The sequence below is a fragment of the Chionomys nivalis genome, chromosome 16 (assembly GCF_950005125.1).
Source record: "Chionomys nivalis chromosome 16, mChiNiv1.1, whole genome shotgun sequence".
NCBI lineage: Eukaryota > Metazoa > Chordata > Mammalia > Rodentia > Cricetidae > Chionomys > Chionomys nivalis.
Genome location: NC_080101.1, coordinates 527,163 through 550,460, shown reverse-complemented (window position 1 = coordinate 550,460; position 23,298 = coordinate 527,163). Strand labels below are relative to the sequence as shown.

General features: G+C 38.6%; 1 protein-coding gene across 1 annotated transcript; it reads left to right on the top strand.

Moving 5' to 3' along the window:
• Positions 1–4,423: 4,423 nt before the first annotated feature.
• Positions 4,424–22,229, top strand: Slc7a13 (solute carrier family 7 member 13). The gene is made up of 4 exons (XM_057791161.1): positions 4,424–5,108; positions 5,656–5,782; positions 17,921–18,287; positions 21,975–22,229. The coding sequence occupies exons 1-4, from the start codon at positions 4,424–4,426 to the stop codon at positions 22,227–22,229; spliced, it is 1,434 nt and encodes a 477-aa protein (XP_057647144.1).
• Positions 22,230–23,298: the final 1,069 nt, after the last annotated feature.

The following is a 23,298-nucleotide window of genomic DNA, read 5'->3' as shown; positions in this document are numbered from 1 at the left end:
CTTCCCTGCCCACCAGGTTGTGGTTCTATCTTTTCCTCTGTTCATAAACTACTTCTGGACAACTGTTTTTTTTTTTCTTTGTTCAATGCTCATTCTTAGACACCACCGTGGCTGCTGCTAACAACGCCAAAGTTCATCCTGCAGTTCTGCCTGCAGTTCTCCCCAAGGCACTCTAGGGGTAGGGAGACTGGGACAGAGTGGGCTGGTTACCAACCTCATCAGGGAAGATGGGAGCCTGCACCTTGGATGCTGCAGCAGAGTGAGGAGGGCTGTCCACTTTGATGGGAAAACGGTGTATGACCATCATCTCCCTTTGTTCTGTGGGACAGGGACAGGGTCAGGGGTGGGAGGTCAGGGTGGTGATGCCCAGTGTTTGTTGTGGCCTGGGGCACCCACTCTGGATCTCTATTTGTAGTTACTTGAATCAAAAACAAATAAAAATCAGCCTTTTTGGAAAAAAGGATTAAATTTACAGTGTTTTCCTCCACAAGACGGCACAGCTAGGTAGTATGCAAATGAGAGAAACAAGCTAGAAAATTTTTTCTTAATCTGGAAAGTTCTAACAGAAAGCTTGAAGGAATACATTTAAACAATGTTTTCTTTCCTGAGGATGTCTGAAAAATCTAAGTGCATATTATTTAACTAGATTCCAAAGTTCAGAGCAAGATAGTAGAAAGATCCCTTATGTAAAAATTGTAAACTTTTGCCCTCAATCTGTAAATTATTAAAACAGGTAAGTAAGTTTTCAGGTTTCCTTGTCAGATCTTCTCACGTGGAATGTTTCTTTCCTTATTCGCATAGACAGGGACTGAAGCGGAGCTCAGTGCTGTAATTGTCACTTAGTACGCACAAAACACTAAGTTCTATCCCCGGTATCAGAACAAAACCAAGCAGAAACAAGAAGACTGAATGGAAGGGAAGAAGAAGAGGAAGGAGGAGGACATTGGTAGAGCAAAGGTTATGTTTTTCTATCCTAGTGAAGGTTTGAATCATTAAGATTGCTGAAATACACAGGTAATAGATGGATTAAAAGGAGAAAAACCACATGTATTTGTTAACATTCACATCTACCGAGGAGCTATACAAAATGTGAAACTCAAAGAAGACCCCGATGGTTGACTCTTACATAGGAAAGGTGGAGGTGAGGAAGCTGTAGGCAAACTTTACAAGGGCAGTAAATGATTTGTAAGTGGAATGAATGAACTCATAGGGATCAGGGGCAAAATTCCTCCAGGTTCCATGTGAAGGTATTTAGTTTCCAATCTCTATCTGTAGTATGAGTTTAATCTTCTTTGGTTAATGGAATTTCTAGTCTTTACAACATTGTTATATAATGAAAATCAAGTCATTTATGGGAAAATCAAGTCATTAATTTAAGTTCTGGATGATGAGCAGTATAAGAGCACAGTTGTGGTCTCTGCTCTGCATTAACTGAGGGTGCTCTCACTGTTTCACAGCTGGTAACAAAGACAAAGCAACTATCCTGGGCCTCTTTTTTTTGGCAGAAATTGTTGTTGATTTTATTTTTTAATTGTTTTTATTGAGCTCTCTCATGATCTCCATGCTCCCAATTTACTCAAGAGATCTTTCCTTTTTCTACTTCACATGTAGATTAGAGTCATATATGTCTCTCTTAGGGTTCTCTTTATTGTCTAGGTTCTCTGGGATTGTGAATTGTGGGCCGGTTTTACTTTACTTTATGTCTAAAAGCCACTTATGAGTGAGTACTTACTATATTTGTATTTATGGTCTGTGTTACCTCACTCAATATGATGTTTTCTAGATCTATCTATCTACCTGCAAATTTCAAGAAGTCATTATTTTTTTCCTGCTCTGTAGTACTTTGTTGTGTAAATGTACCACATTTTCCTTATCCATTCTTTGGTCGAGGGACATATAGGTTGTTTCTAGGTTCCGGCTACAGCAAGTATCGCTGCTATGAATATAGTTGAGCACATGTCCATGTGGTATGATTGAGCATCCTTTGGGTATATACCCAAAAATGGTATTTCTGTGTCTTGAGGTAGGTTGTTTTCTAAGAAATCTCCATACTGATATCCAAAGTGGCTGGACCAGTTTGCACTCCCACCAGCTATGGAGGAGTGTTCTCTTTACCCCACATCCTTTCCAGCATAAGTTGTTATGAGTGTTTTTGGTTCTGGTCATTTTTATAGGTATAAGAATAAATCTCAGAGTTGTTTTGTTTTGCATTTCTCTGATGGCTAAGGATGTTGAGCATTTCCTTAAGTGTCTTTTAGCCATTTTTAGATTCATCTGTTGAGAGTTCTTTGTTTAGGTCTGTTCCCTATTTTTTATTGGATTATTTGTTCTTTTGATGATAAGTTTCTTAATTTCTTTGTATATTTTGGACATCAGCCCTCTGTTCACCTATGAACACCTGATTTTTGGCAAAGAAGCAAAAAATATAAAATGGAAGAAAGCATATTCAACAAATGGTGCTGGCATAATTGGATATCAACATGTAGAAGAATGAAAATAGATCCATATCTATCACCATGCACAAAACTCAAGTCCAAATGGATAAAAGACCTCAACATAATAAAACCAACCACACTGAACCTCATAGAAAAGAAAGTGGAAAGTATACTTCAACACATTGGCACAGGAGACTACTTCCTAAATATAGTCCCAGTAGCACAGACACTGAGAGAAGCAATTATAAATGAGACCTCCTGAAACTGAGAAGCTTCTGTAAAGCAAAGGGCATGGTCAGCAAGACAAACCACAGCCTACAGAATAGGAAAAGATCTTCACCTGGGTGTCTCTTCTTATAAAGCCACTAATGCTGCCATGGAGCACCACCTCCATGATCTCACCTAACCTTAACTTCCAAAGGTTCTCTTCAAGACCATTGACCTGCAGCTTTGGGAATTCATTTTCCAGCATACGACAGTGTCAAACTATAGCAAACTGCTCCAAATATGTATCATAGTCACAGATAAAACATGTTAACTCAATTCCAATAGCCTCAAGTACTAACTTATGATAGCACCAACTCAAAAGACTGATCATGTGAATCAAATATGCATCAGATTCAGGGCACAAACCATCTTAGGACAATTTCACTCTAGTGTTGAAACTATGAAATGAAAAAAAAATCTACTTTCAAAATACACTACTGGGACAGGCATGGGGCAGACAAATCCAGTTAAAGGGGGACAATGGCCAGGTACAAAGGGAAACTGGCACCAGCTACACTCAAAATCTAACAGAGAAAACATTAAGTCTTAAACCTGGAGAACAATTTCCTTGACTCATGTCTCACCTCCAGGACCTACTGTACAGTAGCCCTGTTTGCATAGCTCCATTAGACATTTTTCTAGTGGGACTATGTTGTGCTTCTTGATTCAACTAATATAGTGGATGCTGTCTGTGGAATCAGACCTCACCTATTGGGAAGGTATTGATCCAGCAAGGCTTTATGCAGAGGCTCCACTTATGTATGTCCTGATCCCCAAAGTACTGTAGATGGGGGAGTTTATGTTCCCACAACTCTTAAACACTGTATACATGACAGACTTATCATTATGGGAATGTCACCAAGGATTCCTCATTTGTACCTTTCTGAGCACCTGAACAATGAGCGCCACCTTGCACCCATACGTTCTGGACCCATACTTGAACCACACCTGGTGAAGATGGGAGTGCTGTGCCTTGAACTCTGTGATCTTTGTGCACCAGCCTTTTGCGTAGCTGAGATGATAGGGACTTTATATTTTGTCTCACTGAAAAGACCTGTAGTCTCCAATGAACCTTCAATCTGTTTTCTTCTTAAAATCCACTCTTATTTCACTGCAGAGTTTAAAATAACCATGCAAGCTGGATATGGGGATATATGCTGGTATCCCCAGTAATGTAGAGGCAGCAGGAAGAGGAGTGCTAAAAGTTTAGACCTGACACACACACACACACACACACACACACACACACACACACACCAAGACCCAGTCACAAACAGACAGACAAACAATACCCAAGAAAAACTTTCTGGTGTCTCAGCTTTGAAATTTCTCCTCCTCATATCTTTCTTTTGATTTTTAAGTTGTCCACTTAATCTTGACAATTTCTTTTGTCCTAGGATGTGGTAGATTCAACATAGCCAAGTACTTTGCAACTTTAACAAGAAAGCTCTTCGTTCTTATTTCCGAAACCTTGTTTTCTTTAAAACTCATTTTCAATTCTTATTCTGATAATTATTAAATGAAAGGTCAAACTAAACCCTTACAGGTATCTTTTTTGTTTTACTGAAATGTGTCACATTTTGTTAATTATTAAAAATAGACCCTATTTAATGAAAATAGAACAAAAATACAGAACAATTATATTTCAGGACATCCATGAACCTACAGGCAGAAACATTCACAAACTGTACTTTAGTGAGTGTAAATTTGTCTCAGTGGCAATGGATACAGAGAAGAAAATACAGCTTAAAAGAGAACTTGGATATTTCTGGGGGGTAAATTTTTTAATTGTTAATATAATTGGTGCAGGAATTTTTGTGTCTCCCAAGAGGGTGCTGCAGTACTCTTCCATGAATGTGGGAGTCTCCTTGTGTATTTGGTCTGTCTGTGCTGTGTTGTCCATGACCAGTGCACTCTGCTTTTCAGAGATTGGGATAGCCTTCCCATACACTGGGGCTCACTACTATTTTATCAAGAGATGCTTCAGTCCCTCCATTGCATTCCTGAGACTTTGGACCTCCTTGTTTTTGAGCCCAGGAGTAATTGCTAGCCAAGCTCTGCTACTTGCAGAGTATGGCATTCAGCCTTTCTATTCCAGTTGTTCTTCTTCGAATCTGCCAAAGAAATGTCTGGTCCTGGCAGTGCTGTGGATTGTGGGAATTCTGAATTCTCGTGGCGTGAAAGAGCTGTCATGGCTTCAGATGGTGAGCACAGTGCTGAAGATGGGCATACTTGGTTTCATTTCTCTCAGCATTGTGGTCATGTTGGTGAAAGGGAAGAAGGAGAACATGGGAAGGCTTCAGAATGCATTTGATGGGGAGTTTCCCGAGATCTCTCAGATAATAGAAGCAGTCTTCCGAGAATATTTTGTGTTTTCAGGCGGGGGATGCCTTATATATGTAGCAGGTAATTATCAGTCTTCTGGGAGAAAGATCAGACCATGGCTGATATAGTGCATGTATGAAATAAACATCTTTCACTATGTATTAACTATCAGATTAAATGTATAGTTCAATGATCTTTTACTTTGACTTCCTAAATCATGGACTCTTAACTCTTCTCCACACTCAAGGCATTTCAAACCTCTATGAAAACAAACAAAAAAATTCTCTTTTGTCTATGTGATTGCTTAATGTGGAGCTCCTCTTGGTGAGGTTAAATCTCATGAAGTTTCTGTTCAATGTTCTATTCCTACTATTTGAACTCAGTGCCTACATTCTACTCAAGGACCATGGAGACTGGGGAAGGATGCAAATGGAACAGACACCATGAGCCCAGACTCTAGAATTTTAAAAGGTTCATTGTGCACTAGATTGCCTTTGAATGTGTGTGGGTGTGGTAGCAGAATGAATGAAAAGAATGTAGTCCAATACTTGACACACATACAATTTTAAAGATATGTTTAAGAAGTAATCTTTCCCCAAGTCTGATCTTGCTCTTTTATGCATTATAGGGGAGCTGAAGAAACCCAACAAAACATTTCCTAGATGCGTATTTACAGCACTGCCTCTAGTAACTGTGCTATATTTACTGGCTAACATTTCCTGCCTGACAGTTCTGATGCCCAGGGAAATCCTCTCTTCAGGTTTGTACAAATAACAAGATAGTAAATAAAATACAGTCCATTCAATACAGTGAAACATCACTTTGCCTGTCAGAATGGCTGCCTACTGGTCACTATTCTATATAGAGACTCAATTGATGAGGTTTTAATAACAGGGTAATGAGAGTCTGACTTGGTTTAGAAGGAAGATTCATTTAAAGAATAGCTATGTGTTTTCTGACAATGTGGAAAAGTCAGTTGAGTGTCATTGGGTGTCACAGATTCAAAATATTAATTACTGTTTGCATGATCTCAGGTATAGTGACATGACATGATCAGCAATTATATCTATTAATAATTGGAAATGTTGGATTCTCAGTAACCTATATGACACTAAGAATGGTAAATTTGAAATAAGGAATATTAACAGCTGAATAAGTAAGCACTAATGGTCAGTTGATTACTATAATTAATATTATTAATATGTAAAATAAATATTTAATCTTAACTCCAAATTTTATGCTGAAATAAGATCCTAAATAAACTGAGATTTTGATTAAAGCTCAAATTGAAGAATAGAGAGTTAAAAACTATGCCAAGGATAATGGTATATGCCTGTGATCCAGAGCATTTGGGAGACTGAGGCTAGAAGATATCTAGTTTAGAGAGACCCTTTCTAAAAAAGAGAACGAGAAATTCTCAAAGAGAAATGAACAGTTATTTAAAGAGGAATAGCAGAAATATGGGGTAAAAGAAAATTTGGGAAAAGTGAAAAACGGGGAAAACCAACATCACACCTCAAGCGATTACCTTCTGAGATAAATCTGTCACCCAGTAGCTTTGGACTAAGCAGTATAGAGAAACTCTTCTTGTTTTAGTGAGTGTTTGAGACACTGGAGGTAAGTCTCTTTTTTGACCTGGAGCTATATTTATAAAGTATTTTACATACATATTTGTTAGATGTCATATTGTAATTTATTACATTGTATACAAATGTAAAACCAGGACATTCAGGATTCCCAAGTTTTTTAACCTGATCATTTGTTTATTTGTGGATATTTCAAATCTCAGGGAAGACTTAGGATAAAACCCCCTCAATTGCCTAAATTGCAATGAGTCTGCTCCATAGGGGGCTGGCAGGTAGTGTGCCACACTAGAGTTGATTCATTAAGAGTGTAGGTATCCTTAGCATGATAAATGAGATAGAATCAATCTTCTGTGGGGACAAAGCAAACACAACCCTTGGCAAATACAGCCACTGATTCATTAACTCTCTCAGCTGTGTCAGGGTTCATTCATAGTGTCAGCTGTGGTTGTGTCCACGGTCACTGGCCTGTGAGCATTGAGGCTGTGGTTCACAAAAGCTGGCATTCATTATGACTGCCAGTGCTCTGGCTATATTGACTTTTAAAGAATTATAGCATCATCTCTGGTATATCATAAAATTGCAACAATTTTATAGGAAGCGCAATAATTTGAACTTGTATGGAAAACTCAGGAAGCTTCTGTTATCTGTAATTTGTTTTTCCTCACTGATTTTTCCAGAACTATATATAAAAATACACATTTAGGAAAGGCCATCATATCATCAGTTATGGTAGCATAAGGTTAAAAATCACCAAAATATGCAATAAGTTTGAAATAAGTAACTTAGCGAAATCCACATAATAGACTATTCTGGGGTCTTCTTTAAAATTTTTTAAATTGGATAGGTGCTGAGAAGTCCCATCTGGATGGGTGAGTGTGTGCTATCCTGGGGCACACTGTCCCGGTAGAGAGCACAAACGCCCCTCCCCCAGCTCCTGCTGCAGGGCTTTCTCTCCTACACACCCGCCCCCACCCCCACCCCCAAGCCTGCCTTGTCTGCAAGGTCCTTAGCTGTGGAACAGTTTCCTGCCCTTTCACTAAGGCTACCAGCCCAGAGCAGTGAGTGCCTGACTAGAGGGCAGGCCTCAAGGTCCCCGCCAGGGAAAGCGGGCCCCTGCTGCTGGGGCTGCAGTCTCTGCTGTGATCTCCTGGACCTGCTCTGCCTGCGCCCTACTTCCCTTAGTCCCTGGCTCATTGGGGCATCCAGGAGTTCCTGTGTAGGTGCCGAGAAGTTTCATCGGGACGGGTGAGTGTGTACTATCCTGGGGCGGACGGTCCCGGTAGAGAGCACAAACGCCCCTACACTAAGGCTACCCAACCAGAGCAGTGAGTGCCTGCCTAGCGGGCAGGCCTCAGCAACCCCCGAAAGGGAGTGCAGGCACCTCCAGCTTGTACTGCAGTGTCGCCTGTGTTCTACTCGACCCCGCCCGACCCCTTGCATTCGGCCTTCTTTACGCGGGTCATTGGAATACCACGCATCCATGTTTTGGTGTTGAGGAGTTCATCTGGAAGGGAACGGTTCCTGCCCCTACACTGAGGAGATACACCTAGAGAGTTAGTCACAGCAAAGACTGGTCCAAGACATCAGGCCTCTCCTGGCTCCATTTGAAGGAAAAGATGGGCAGGCGCCAATGCAAGAATTCCCCCAACAACTTGAAAGGCAACGTGACATCACCAGGATCCAGGAATCCCGAAATGAGAAGTGTACACCCTAATCCAGAAGAATTAGAAGAATTCGACTCAAAAGTGAATTTTATGAAAATAATAGAGGACCTTAAACAGGAGGTGAAAAACTGCCACAACCAATTAGAGATTACAAACAAAAAGGTAGAGGAAATGAATAAATCTCTCAAAGATACCCAAGAAAACCAAGAGAAACAAGAAAAAGTAATCAAACAGGTAAGGGAAACGGTTCAAGACTTGAAGAATGAAGTGGAAGTAATAAAGAAAACACAAACCGAGGGAAGGATGGAGATGGAAAATTTGAATAAACGAACAGGAACTACAGAGACAAGTACCACCAACAGATTACAAGAGATAGAAGAAAGAATCTCAGACACTGAAGATACCATAGAGAAAATAAACACTCTCATCAAAGAAAACAGCATAACCAACAAATTCTCATCACAAAACATTCAGGAAATCTGGGACACAATAAAAAGACCAAACCTAAGAATAATAGGGATAGAAGAAGGAGAAGATCTACAGCTCAATGATCCAGAAAATATATTTAATAAAATTATAGAAGAAAACTTTCCCAACCTTAAGAAAGATATTCCTTTGAAGGTCCAAGAAGCATACAGAACACCAAATCGACTGGATCAAAAAAAAAACATCTCCTCATCATATAATAATCAAAACACAAAACATACAGAATAAAGAAAGAATATTAAGAGCTGCAAAGGAAAAAGGTCAAGTTACCTATAAAGGTAAACCTATCAGACTTACACCTGATTTCTCTATGGAAACCATGAAAGCCAGAAGGTCCTGGATAGATATACTGCAGAAACTACGAGACCATGGATGCAAGCCCAGACTACTATACCCAGCCAAGCTTTCGTTCACTATAAATGGAGAAAACAAAATTTTCCAGGATAAAAACAAATTTAAACAATACGTAGCCACAAATCCAGCCCTTCAGAAAGTAATTGAAGGAAAATCACAAACCAAGGAGTCCAACAATGCCCACAATAACTCAGACATCTAATGACCCTTCACCAGCACAACTTGAAGAAGGGAAACACACAAACTCTACTACAAAAAGAAAGAAAGAAAGAAAGAAAGAAAGAAAGAAAGAAAGAAAGAAAGGAAAAATGACCGGAGTTAACAACCACTGGTCATTAATATCACTTAATATCAATGGACTCAACTCACCTATAAAGAGGCACAGGCTAAGAGATTGGATACAAAAACAGGATCCAACATTCTGTTGCTTACAAGAAACACACCTCAACCACAAAGACAGACATCTACTCAAAGTAAAGGGCTGGGAAAAGGTTTATCAAGCAAACGGACCTAAGAAACAAGCAGGTGTGGCCATACTAATTTCTAAGAAAGTTGACTTCAAACTAAAATCAATCAAAAGAGATGGAGATGGACATTTTTTACTCATAACAGGAACAATTCACCAGGATGAAGTCTCAATCCTGAATATCTATGCCCCTAATATAAAAGCACCCACTTATGTAAAAGAAACGTTACTAAAACTCAAGGCAGTCATCAAACCACACACACTAATAGTAGGAGATTTCAACACTCCTCTCTCACCAATGGACAGGTCAATCAGACAGAAACCTAACAGAGAAATAAGAGGATTAAGGGAGGTAATGAATCAAATGGACTTAACAGACATCTATAGAACATTCCACTCAAATAAGAAAGAATATACCTTCTTCTCTGCAGCTCATGGAACCTTCTCGAAAATAGACCACATACTCGGTAACAAAGCAAACTTACACAGTTACAAAAAAATATCGGTAACCACCTGTGTCTTATCAGATCACCATGGATTAAAGTTAGAATTCAACAACAATGCTATCCCCAGAAAGCCTATGAACTCATGGAAATTGGAGAGTCAACTACTGAACCACACCTGGATCAAGGAAGAAATAAAGAAAGAAATTAAAGTCTTTCTTGAATTCAATGAAAACGAAGACTCAACATACTCAAACCTATGGGACACTATGAAAGCAGTGCTAAGAGGAAAGTTCATAGCATTAAGTGCCCACATAAAGAAAACGGAGAAAGCACACATTGGAGACCTAATAGCCCACCTTAAAGCTTTAGAAAGAAAAGAAGCAGACTCACCTAGGAGAAGTAGAAGACTGGAAATAATCAAATTGAGGGCTGAAATCAACAAAATAGAAACACAGAAAACAATCCAAAGAATCAATGAAACAAAAAGCTGGTTTTGGAGAAAATCAATAAGATTGATAAACCCCTATCCAAACTAATCAAACGGCGGAGAGAGAATACGCAAATTAACAAAATCAGAAACGAAAAGGGAGACATAACCACAGACACAGACGAAATTCAGAGAATCATTAGATCTTACTACAAAAACCTGTATGCCACAAAATTGGAAAATGTAAAAGAAATGGACACTTTTTTAGATAAGTACCATATACCAAAGTTAAACCAGGACCAGGTGAACAATCTAAATAGACCTGTTAGTCGCGAAGAATTAGAAGTTGTTATAAAAAACCTTCCCACCAAAAAAAGCCCAGGTCCAGACGGCTTTAATGCAGAATTCTACCAGAACTTCCAAGAAGACCTAATACCTATACTCCTTAATGTATTTCACAATATTGAAACAGAGAAGTCATTGCCAAATTCCTTTTATGAAGCTGAAGTTACTCTGATACCAAAACCACACAAAGACACAACCAAGAAAGAGAACTACAGGCCAATCTCACTCATGAACATCGACGCAAAAATACTCAATAAAATACTGGCAAACTGAATCCAAGAACACATTAGAAAAATTATCCATTATGATCAAGTAGGCTTCATCCCAGAGATGCAGGGCTGGTTCAACATACAAAAATCTATCAATGTAATCCATCATATAAATAATCTGAAAGAAAAAAACCATATGATCATCTCATTAGATGCGGAAAAAGCATTTGACAAAATTCAACATCCCTTTATGATAAAGGTCTTAGAGAGATTAGGAATACAAGGGTCGTTCCTAAATATAATAAAAGCTATTTATAGCAAGCCGTCAGCTAACATCAAATTAAATGGAGAGAAACTCAAAGCTATTCCACTAAAATCAGGAACACGACAAGGTTGTCCACTCTCTCCATACCTCTTTAATATAGTGCTTGAAATTCTAGCAATAGCAATAAGACAACATAAGGGGATCAAAGGGATTCAAATCGGAAAGGAAGAAGTTAAACTTTCATTATTTGCAGACGATATGATAGTGTACATAAGCGACCCCAAAAACTCCAGCAAAGAACTCCTTCAGCTGATAAACACCTTTAGTAGCGTTGCAGGATACAAGATCAATTCCAAAAAATCAGTTGCCCTCCTATACACAAAGGATAAGGAGCAGAGATGGAAATCAGAGAAGCATCACCCTTCACGATAGCCACAAATAGCATAAAATATCTTGGGGTAACCCTAACCAAGGAAGTAAAGGATCTATTTGACAAGAACTTTAAGTCAATGAAGAAAGAAATTGAGGAGGATACCAGAAAATGGAAGGATCTCCCTTGCTCTTGGATAGGGAGGATCAACATAGTAAAAATGGCAATTCTACCAAGGGCAATTTATAGATTCAATGCAATCCCCATTAAAATCCCATCAAAATTCTTCACAGATCTTGAGAGGACAATAATCAACTTTATATGGAGAAACAAAAAACCCAGGATAGCCAAAACAATCTTATATAATAAAGGATCGTCTGGAGGCATTACCATCCCTGACCTCAAACTCTATTACAGAGCCTCAGTATTGAAAACAGCTTGGTATTGGCATAAAAACAGAGAAGTCGATCAATGGAACCGAGTAGAAGACCCTGATTTTAACCCACAAACTTATGAACACCTAATTTTTGATAAAGGAGCTAAAAGTATTCAATGGAAAAAAGAGAGCATCTTCAACAAATGGTGCTGGCAGAACTGGTTGTCAACGTGTAGAAGAATGAAAATAGATCCATATCTATCACCATGAACAAAACTCAAGTCCAAATGGATTAAAGACCTCAATATTAGTCTGAACACACTGAACCTGATAGAAGAAAAAGTTGGAAGTACTCTACAACATATGGGTACAGGAGATCACTTCCTACGTTTATCCCCAGCAGCACAGACATTAAGGGCAACATTGAATAAATGGGACCTCCTGAAACTGAGTAGCTTCTGTAAAGCAAAGGACACTGTCACTAAGACAAAAAGGCAACCCACTGACTAGGAGAAGATCTTCACCAACCCTGCAACAGACAAAGGTCTGATCACCAAAATATATAAAGAACTCAAGAAACTAAACTTTAAAATGCTAATGAACCCAATAAAAAAATGGGGCACTGATCTGAACAGAGAATTCTCAACAGAAGAAATTCAAATGGCCAAAAGACACCTAAGGTCATGCTCAACCTCCTTAGCGATAAGGGAAATGCAAATTAAAACAACTTTGAGATACCATCTTACACCTGTCAGAATGGCTAAAATCAAAAACACCAATGATAGCCTTTGCTGGAGAGGTTGTGGAGAAAGAGGCACACTCATTCATTGCTGGTGGGAATGCAAACTTGTGCAACCACTTTGGAAATCAGTGTGGCGATTTCTCAGGAAATTTGGGATCAACCTACCCCAAGATCCAGTAATACCACTATTGGGAATATACCCAAGAGATGCCACATCAAATGACAAAAGTATCTGTTCAACTATGTTCATAGCAGCATTGTTTGTAATAGCCAAAACCTGGAAACAACCTAGATGCCCATCAATGGAGGAATGGATGAAGAAAGTGTGGAATATATACATATTAGAGTACTACTCAGCAGTAAAAAACAATGACTTCTCGAATTTTGCGTGCAAATGGATGGAAATAGAAAACACTATCCTGAGTGAGGTATCCCAGACCCAAAAAGAGAAACATGGGATGTACTCACTCATAATCGGTTTCTAGCCATAAATAAAAGACATTAAGCATATAATGTGTGATCCTATAGAAGTTAAATAAGAAAGTGAACCCAAAGAAAATCATATAGTCATCCGCATGGAGAGGGGGAAGTAGACAAGATTGCAGGGCAAAAACTGGGAACTTGCGGGTGAGGTGGCATGGGGCAAAGGGGAAATGGGATGAGAAATATGAGAAGGGGAGGATGGGAGGAGCTCGGGGGATTGGGATGGTTGGGATATAGGAAGGATGGATACGGGAGCAGCGAAGTATATATCCTATCTAAGGGAGCCATCTTAGGGTTGGCAAGAGACTTGACTCTAGAGGGGTTCGCAGGTGTCCAGGAATATGTCCCCAGCTGGTACCTTGGGCAACTAAGGAGAGGGAACCTGAAATGACCCTATCCTATACTGATGAATATCTTGCATATCACCTTAGAACCTTCATCTGGCGATGGATCGAGGTAGAGACAGATTCTCAATTTGGAGCAACGGTCTGAGCTCTTAAGGTCCAAATGAGGAGCAGAAGGAGGGAGAACAAGAGCAAAAAATCAGGACCACGAGGGATGCACCCACCCACTGTGACAGTGGAACTGATTTATTAGGAGCCCACCAAGGCCAGCTGGTCTGGGACTGAATAAGCATGGGTTGATTCCGGACTCTCTGAGCATGGCGGTCAATGAAGACTGATGAGAAGCCAAGGACAATGGCACTAGGTTTCAATCCTAATACATGAACTGGCTTTGTGGGAGCTTAGCCTGTTTAGAAGCTCACCTTCCTGGACGTAGATAGAAGACCTTCGTCTTCCCGCAGGGCAGAGAATTTGGACTGCTCTTCAGTATCGAGAGGGAGGGGGAATGGTGTGGGGGGAGGAGAAGAGGAGTGGGGATAGGGGGAGGGGAGTGGGGGGAGGGGGCAATATTTGGGAGGAGGGGAGGGAAATGGGAAACGGGGAGCAGGTGGAAATTTTAATTAAAAAAGAATAAAAAATAAATAAAAGAAAAAAATTTTTTTAAATTGCATTTATTTATATTTTTTTGTGTGTGCATGTGTGCTGTATTGTATGTATGAAAGTCAGAGGACAACTTGCAGGAGTTGGCTATCTTCTACCATGTGAGTTGCAGGGATTGAACTCAGGTCTTTGGGTGTGGCAGCAAGCACCTTTCCCTGCAGAGCCCCCACACTGGCTCTATTCTGAGATTTTTAGAAAGTCTTTTTGTTGATCAACACTGAAGATGATAACACATGGTTATGATGTGTTAATGATAGAAAAGGTTCTACGTTTTCTTCCAAACAGGGAGAACCAATGAACAATTATACTCAGTTGGGATGAGGTTGTGAGTGATTTTTTTCTTTTTTTTTTTGGCCTTATGGGGTGCATGATTTATATAACTACAGAGATGGTTACAAACAAAAGAGATAGACTTGTTATGAGTTATGAAAGGTGGGAGGCATGTTTTTATATAGAAATCAATCAAGCACATAGAAATATGTGAAGTTTCCCAAAGGAAAATGAGATTTTTATAATATAATGTGAATTGTTGTTACATTTGATTTGAGGCACATTGAAATCTATGATAATAGTAGTTCTTGTGGTTTATATAGAAAAGAGCACAGATAGTCACATGTAAGGTGTTTAATCTGTAGATGTCAGATCTCTGTCCTGTTTTCACTAATTGTTAATAAAGTCCAGCAAGACTTATTGTTGTTTTTTTAAAAAAGCTCTTAAGCTGGGTGTGGAGGTGTCTGCCTTTAATTCCACCCCAGAGGAAGGCCTATCTGGGTCTATAGTCAATATAGCAAGTTCTAGGATTACATAGAGAGATCCTATCTCAAAACAAAACAAACTAGCAAAAAAACATCTTCATTGTGAAAGTTGTATGTGTGAGAAAAGAAGGGTGTTTCTCTAGAATTGAAGTGTGGAAATAGTGTGGTAAGGATTCCTGGCTCCAACATTTTGAACCTGAAGACCAGAGTTTCAAAAACCTTGCTGCCAGATTGTTGGCAGAGTACTCATGTGGTGTTTTAGAGGTTTCTGAGCCACAGCTAAGATAAGGGATATTAACGTAAGGCAAATAACCTAAATGGTTAGGAAGTGATGTGGAAACAGATGTTAAGAAAGCTTCCTTGTTCGAGCAGCCTACAGGAACTTAGGCATAAATACTGTAGTAAGAAATATGAACTGTAAGAGGAACTTTTCGAATTAGTTACTCATAAATTAATATAATCTTTTCTGGGATAGCTATGTAGTATTTCTCTTATTTAAGAAATACATACTTATGGGCCACTTGCCAGTGAGTTAGTTCAGTGGGTAGAGCACTTGCTGCAAAACCTTGGTGATCTGATCTGGATCCTTGGAACCCACGGAGGAAGAAGAGAACAGACTTTGAACTGAAAGTTGTCTTCTGACCTCTCTTTCTCTCTCTCAAACATACACAAGACTAATATATAAATGAAAATTTAGAAAAAAGAATTGTATGCTCACAAATTTTCTAGGAATGTACTCTAAAGAGAAGTATATAAATACTTAGAATTGAAGGCACAGAAACTGGACATGGCTGATCTACACAGGTAGTTCCAGGCTAGTCAGAGCTACATAATGAGACCCTGTCTCAAAAATTAAAAATAAAATAAAATAAATGAAAAGAAACAATTTGCATGAGTAATTTTTGATATCTTAAAATAATTTCTTGGTTTGGTCAGTGGGGGATATCATGCATTAAATTATTTCACATTATTTTTATGAGTGTCTTTTATTAAAGTACATTTTTCTTTGTGGGGGGGAGTAAAATCTTGCTATACAGCCCCGGCTGGCTTGAAACTCCATTCCTCTCTTCAGCTTTCCTATTACAGGAAGGTTGCCATGCAGTTCAGCTTTAAAGCACATTTCCCATTAATTAAAAAATGAAAACAGTCAAGTAATCTATCAATACATGAAAGTAGATAATTTACAGTTATTATAAGAGAGTACTGAGAAGTAACTAAAATAATTGTATGTATATATGTATACTACTATGACCAAAATACAGTAGAAAGTGAGCAAAAGCAAATGTAAGCATCCAGTCACACAAGCACCTCCATACCCACACATGTGCACACACAGAACTCAAGCATACGACCCAGATAGACTGATATGGGTCATGATAGAGAATCTCTGGAAAGGGAATCAGACATGTTAGCAGCATTTACATTTGGAACACATGAATGAAAACTTAGTGAGGAGAGGAACTTACATTTGAAAATTCTTATGCTATACATCAGAATAATGATGTATTGGTGACTCATTTGGAAACCAACTACCTGTGGACAAAATTATGAGCTCAGAGAACACCTACCTTCAGGGATATTAAGCTCTACTCTGCTCACTTCACTGAAAACAGAATTTAGAGATTGAGTGATCTGTCTTACCATGCATTTTCACAGTACAAATTGGACTTGACAGAATTTCAATAGATGATGGATATTTCTGTCTATTGGCGATTTCTTTAAACAATATGTTTTCTTTATTCTTTGAGATTTTCATACATGTATGCAATGTATTTTGATCATGTCTACTCCCTCATTTCCCTTTTCCAAATCCCCATGGATTCCGTCTATTGATATTTTTTATATTGACTGACATATTGAATTAGTGTTCTTAAGGTCTTAAAATACAAATAACAAATCCAGAATATGCTCTATTTCTTTCTTTAATGCAAATTACCTGAATGTCAATGCCATCAACATTTTGGACCACTTTGTTTTGGAGCACTCAGTATTGAACTCAGCCTCACATGTGATAAGCAAGTGCTTTGGCCTATAGTCCAAGCCCTGGATCACACAGTTCATTGAAACTGTCCAGAGAATCACAAGATGCTTGTCAGTATCTGTGGCAGCTATCCATTAGGATGCCAAGACCAAACTCCCATCTCTCTCCAGTTATGGGAAATCAGATAACTCTCTAGACATTGCCACATGACTCATGAAAAGCAAAGTCATCTCTATCTGAGAATCATTGGTTCCAGAAAAGCCTAGAGAAGTCTCAAGCATCAGAAATTTTTTTCATCTGGGTGTAGTTTATGTTCATTTTTGACATTTTACACTGTGTTATAGGTGAGTCTTATACCCTGTCAGGTTTACTTTTTTGACACTGGCTAAGTCTATCAGCACTCTAGTTTAGTTCTTAAGCATGTTTTTAGTTATTCACTCAACACAAATAATGTATTTCTCAAGTATTTGTTGAAAGCTCACTATTACAGTGTCTGTTAGTGAGTAAACTACTGATGTTATAGAAGGTATATGAGGGGTCTTTGTCCTTAAAAAGTTCCTGGTATTTTGAGAAAGACATAAAATCAACCATTCATGATGCAGGGTGATGAACTGAAATGGGCACAAACCTAAGATACTACCTAAAAAGGAAATAAAAAAGTTAAATTCTTTTCATAGATTTTTTTCTTTTAGATTTTGTATAAAGGTTTATCATTATATTCTCTCTCTCTCTCTCTCTCTCTCTCTCTCTCTCTTTAACACACTTTTTTGTGTTTTTTTTTGGTTTATATTAGTAAACGTCTGATTTATTTATTTTTTTTAATTTTTATTTTTATTCTTTTTTAATTAAAATTTCCACCTGCTCCCCGTTTCCCATTTCCCTCCCCTCCTCCCAAATATTGCCACCTTCCCCCACTCCCCTCCCCCTATCCCCACTCCTCTTCTGTGACCCTTACATTAACTGACAGAATCATCCCTCAATTAATATGGACTGTTCCTTTTGCTATTTCTGCCTTGTTGTTTAGCAACCTTGTGATTAATGTACTTGAGGTAGCAAGAGTGGTATATATTGCAGCCAAGCATGGCCAGCTGCCACTGATGTTTAGTACCCTTAATGTTCATTCCTCTCCGTTCATAGCTGTGCTTCTTAATGTCAGTTTGGGATCGCTTGCAATAGTCTTAACAAACTTAATTGAACTGATAAACCATCTCTATTTTGCTTCTTCCATTTGGACTCTGTTATCCGTGATAGGAATCCTGAAACTCAGGTACCAGGAACCCAATCTACACAGACCTTATAAGGTAAATGTGGGCTGGGTAAATTTGTTCTATGTGAATTAAGATATGTGACTGTTTGGAAGGAGACTGTTCAGATCTTCAAGCAGAAGTGTTACTGCTCAACAAACCAAGAAGCAAACATAGACTATCTGGTCTCCATTTTCATTCTGTTTGTAGTAAATAGGTTTTACTTAATACAAAATGTCTGAAATTCAGTCTAAAGATTTGTTAGTGAGAAAGGCAGATGTTTTCGGGTGGTAAGACAGATCATTGGGAATTGGTTTACTTACATAGCTATTTACACATGCTGTTTCTTCTATAGTAAGGGCAGATTTAGCAAATGATAGACAGAAGAAGTGAAGTCAAGTTATGAATGGTATTTACTGTTCTGAAATATTGACTTATTTTGATCTTTGAAAGATTCCTTTCTTTCAACTTTATGACATTTTACTATCAAATACTATATTATTTTTATGTAAGCTTGCTGCTACTTGAGGGGAGAAAATATGTCATGTAAAAGGAGGACATTCTTTCATAACAGAAAAGGTAATACACAAAATCTTGGCAGTATGAAGACATTATGGATAGATCCTATGCCTATGTGAATAATAGTTAGAAAACTCTTTTGTTGCTTGCTCTACTGCTTATGCTTCTAATATTAAGGGTATGAATCAAGTAAATAATGATTATCAGTTGGGAAGTTGAGGGACAGAAAGGGAAGGAGATAAAGGAAAAAAACTGGAAATTTTTATAATTATTATTAGAAACTTAAGGAAACAAATATGAATGTAAAACTGTTAACACAAACTGTTGAAACTGTATAAATATTTGGGGCCATTTGTTTGGAAAAAAGCCAAAAGAACCTACGGAGAAAGAAAGCCATCATCATCGTCATCATTATCATCAGTCCTCATCATCAATGCTGTTGATTTACCACTATCTTTTCTTTTCAGTCTTCACTTATGCTGTTGTGGGGAGCGGCAGGGCTGCATACGCCACCTGGCTAGCTTTACCCGAAATAATTACATGGAAACTGTATTCTTTTAAACACTGCTTGGCCCATTAGCTCTAGCCTCTTATTGACTGGCTCTTACACATTGATCTAACCCATTTCTAATATTCTGTGTAGCACCACGAGTTGGCTTACCAGAAAAGATCTTAACCTGCGTCTGTCTAGAGTGGGAGAATCATGGCGACTGCCTGATTCGGCTTCTTTCTCCCAGCATTCTGTTCTGTTTATTCTGTGTACCTAATTTCTGCCCTATCAGGCCAAGCAGTTTTCTTTATTAATTAACCAATGAAAGCAACAGATAGATAAAGACACTCCCACATCATTATGCTTTTTCTATTCAGCCATCATTTAACTCTTGGATATTTGAGGAGTCATGTGATTATATTTCAAGCACCTTGCTAGGTTCTCTTCTCTTAGTACAAAAAGAAATGAGACTTTTCCCCAGTTTTAGGCAAGGCTATCATCTATTTGGACATCCAGTGAATGCTAATTGATGCATTGACAGTAATGTCCAGAGGAAGACTAGAGAAGCCCCAGGGGTGTCTAGTGTATGGTTGGTGCCCATGAGCTCCTTGGAAGCCCTTCTGTGAGATGTCCTCGCTTCCTAATTTACACCTCTATCTTTTTTTATATGAATTTCCAATGGCATTTTTTAAAATTTTTTTATTGTTTATTTATTTATTAAAGATTTCTGCCTTCTCCCCGCCACCACCTCCCATTTCCCTCCCCCTCCCCCATCAAGTCCCCCTCCCTCATCATCCCTAAGAGTAATCCGGGTTCCCTGCCCTATGGGAAGTCCAAGGACCACCCACCTCCATCCAGGTCTAGTAAGGTGAGCATCCAAACTGCCTAAGCTCCCACCAAGCCAGTACGAGCAGTAGGATCAAAAACCCATTGCCATTGTTCTTGAGTTCTCAGTAGTCCTCATTGTCCATTATGTTCAGCAAGTCCGGTTTTATCCCATGCTTTTTCAGACCCAGGCCAGCTGGCCTTGGTGAGTTCCTGAGCCTATTATGCGTGGTCCTAGAGAAGCTAATTAAGAAGGTGAACCCAAAGAAAAACATTTAGGCAATGAAAGGAGACAGAGACAAAGACCCACATTGGAACACCAGACTGAAATCTCAAGGTCCAAATCAAGAGCAGGAGACAGAGCACGAGCAAGGAACTCAGGACCGCGAGGGGTGCACCCATACACCTATATCTTTAAAAATTGTTTGATTCTTTCCTGTTTTCTCATGCATATATCACTGATTAGATAAATTGAAGGGAAGTTATGTATTGTTGATACACTGAGAAACACAAGATAAACATTATAGTTTGGCCTCAAGTATACTTCCCTACTGTCTTTTCTAAGCTTGTTATTTCACCGCTGACCCTCAGATCTTTCATATCTACAATGGACACAGTCAATACTTAGCCCCTAAAAATCTTAGGTGTATTATATAAACAAATGTATGCAAAAATACAGGGTATGATATTAAAAGCTATTATTATATATTATTATACTATTATTTGACTTACATTTGCTCAAAAAGGAAGGTCAGGGCAATCTTAAGCACCAATGGTTAAATATTTTTTGTCTTCCTTCAGAAGTGTTTACATACTTCATTCAATTATCTGGTAAAAATTCTGCCAGGCAGTGGTGGCGCACGCCTTTAATCCCAGCACTCGGGAGGCAGAGGCAGGCGGATCTCTGGGAGTTTGAGGCCAGCCTGGTCTACAAGAGCTAGTTCCGGGACGGGCACCAAAGCTACAGAGAAACCCTGTCTCGAAAAACAAAAAAAACAAACAAACAAAAAAAAAATTCTGAGCTGTGAGATAGTGATTTATCTTTCTTAAGTGCCTCTAAACAATTAAGAAGAGACCATTATTTAAGACTCAAATAAATGAGCCTTTCATGAAAAATTTTTTATAATTTATAATCAGCTTTAGTGTACAATTCGGGTATAGATTTATGTCTTTTATAGGCATTTAAAAATTGATTGTCTAGAATCAGGTTGTATATGCCTATAATTCAAGTTAATTTAGAGGCTTTTGGGAGGTTGAGGCAGGAAAACAATGAGTTCAAGACCAACCTGCTTAGTGGAACCCTCAAAAAAAAAAAAAACCCAACAAACTAAATAACAAAGAAACAAAAACCAAGGGTAATATAGCCATGTTAAGTGTGGGATGTTTGTATTTCTTACACAATCCAGGTACCAAGGGTGAATCCTTCATATTTTGTCAAAAGAAAAACAGCATTGTTTCAGAAAAAAAGATTTTTTATCATGATATATTCCTTTCTTAATCTGTGAGACCTACACAATTTCAATATTTAACTGTTGATACTAATTTGATTAACAGAGGGTAAAAATAGTTTTTCTCTTGGCTTGCCTACTGATTTGAAATATTTTCCGTGAGAGATTGCCAGGACCCCCAGCAGGCTCAGCAATTCCTTCTGAATAAGTTCATGACACCTATGAATACAGGTGGTCATAACAATCAGCAATCAGCATGTTCTTATGATCATCTCCACTCATGAGGAGTCTCCAGAATTTCCTTTTATTGTAGCATTGAGTCCTGAGCACATTGATCTGACTCAGAAGCTTGCTTAGCCTATTTTTGATCATCAGTGTCATGTTATTTTTACTTACATGAACATTCAGCTAACACAGACGACTTTTCAGATCTAATTGCTTTCTTTAATTTTATCTTTTCAGGTTTTTTTACCTTTCATATTCATAGGAATCACAATCAGCCTGTGTTTGGTCTTTATTCCCCTTGTCAAGTCTCCAAAGATGCATTATATCTATATGGTTCTCTTCTTTCTCAGTGGATGGCTGTTTTATGTGCCGTTGATACACTTTAAAGTGAAGTTGGTTTGGTTTGAGAAGTTGACTTGCTATCTGCAATTACTTTTTAATATTTGCATTCCTGATGTATCTGATGAGCAAGTGTCAGAAATAGAAAACTGAAAAATAATAGCCTTTAATTACTACACCATGTTCCAGATAAAGGTTAAGTGTAGGCTAGAATAGTAATGATGGCAAATCTTGAAACTGAAATGGTGTATAGAAAAGTACACGGGAAGTTCCTAGTTTTAAAATGGCAAAGGAAGGGGTTTGGAAGAAGGTTCTGCTATTAAGGGCACAAGTTGATCTTCCAGAGGAGTGGACTTCAATTCCCAGTTCCCACATGGATGTTCACAACTATCTTTAACTGTCACAGGGGATCCAATGCCTTTTTCTGGATTTTGCAGGCACTGTATCTACATGGTGTGCAGAGATACATGTAAGTAAAACACCCATACACATTTAAAAAAAGAAAGAGAGAAAGAAAGAAGGAAAAAAGAAAGTGAAGCAAAGAGGTTGTTACACATAGCAAAACCCCTGTTTTAACAAAAAGTAAAATTCCTAGTTTGTGTAGCTTCACATATTAGTGATGTGTTTCTCATTTTTCTGTTTATCTCACCCATTTTGTACTGAATGTGTTCTTATAGTAAAAAATTAATGGTTGAAAATAAAGAAAAATTTCTGTCAATAGCTTTTTGTGTGACTGTTCTCACTCTGTAGCCCATGCTGGTTTTAACTCCTCCCAGCACTCCTATCATCTCAGCCTCCCTATACTGAACTGACATGTAGCATGATTAATCAAAACCCAGAGACAGATATTGGGGTTCAACCTGAAAGTCAGAAAAGCAAAACAGCCAGCCACTGATTCTTACCTCTACCTCAGTCTAAAATGGTAATCCTGCCTCCAGGAATCTGTGACTGAGTGTAATGATCTATTCTGTCCCTTTAAGAGACAAGCCACGCCTACTCCCTCTTCCACCTGTCTAAGCAAGCTGATCTTCAGCTTCCAGCCTGAGTCTTTTCCTTTCCGGCTCCTTCTCCCCACTTCTCCCCTTCCCCTCCTCTGTCTCTCTCTCCCCTCTTTCTCTCCCTCCTTCCCTCTCTGCTCTTCTCCCTTCTCCCTTTCCCCTCCATAACCCACTAGATAAATGTTCAACCTCACTCTGCAAGGCATGCCTATCCATGTCTCTGT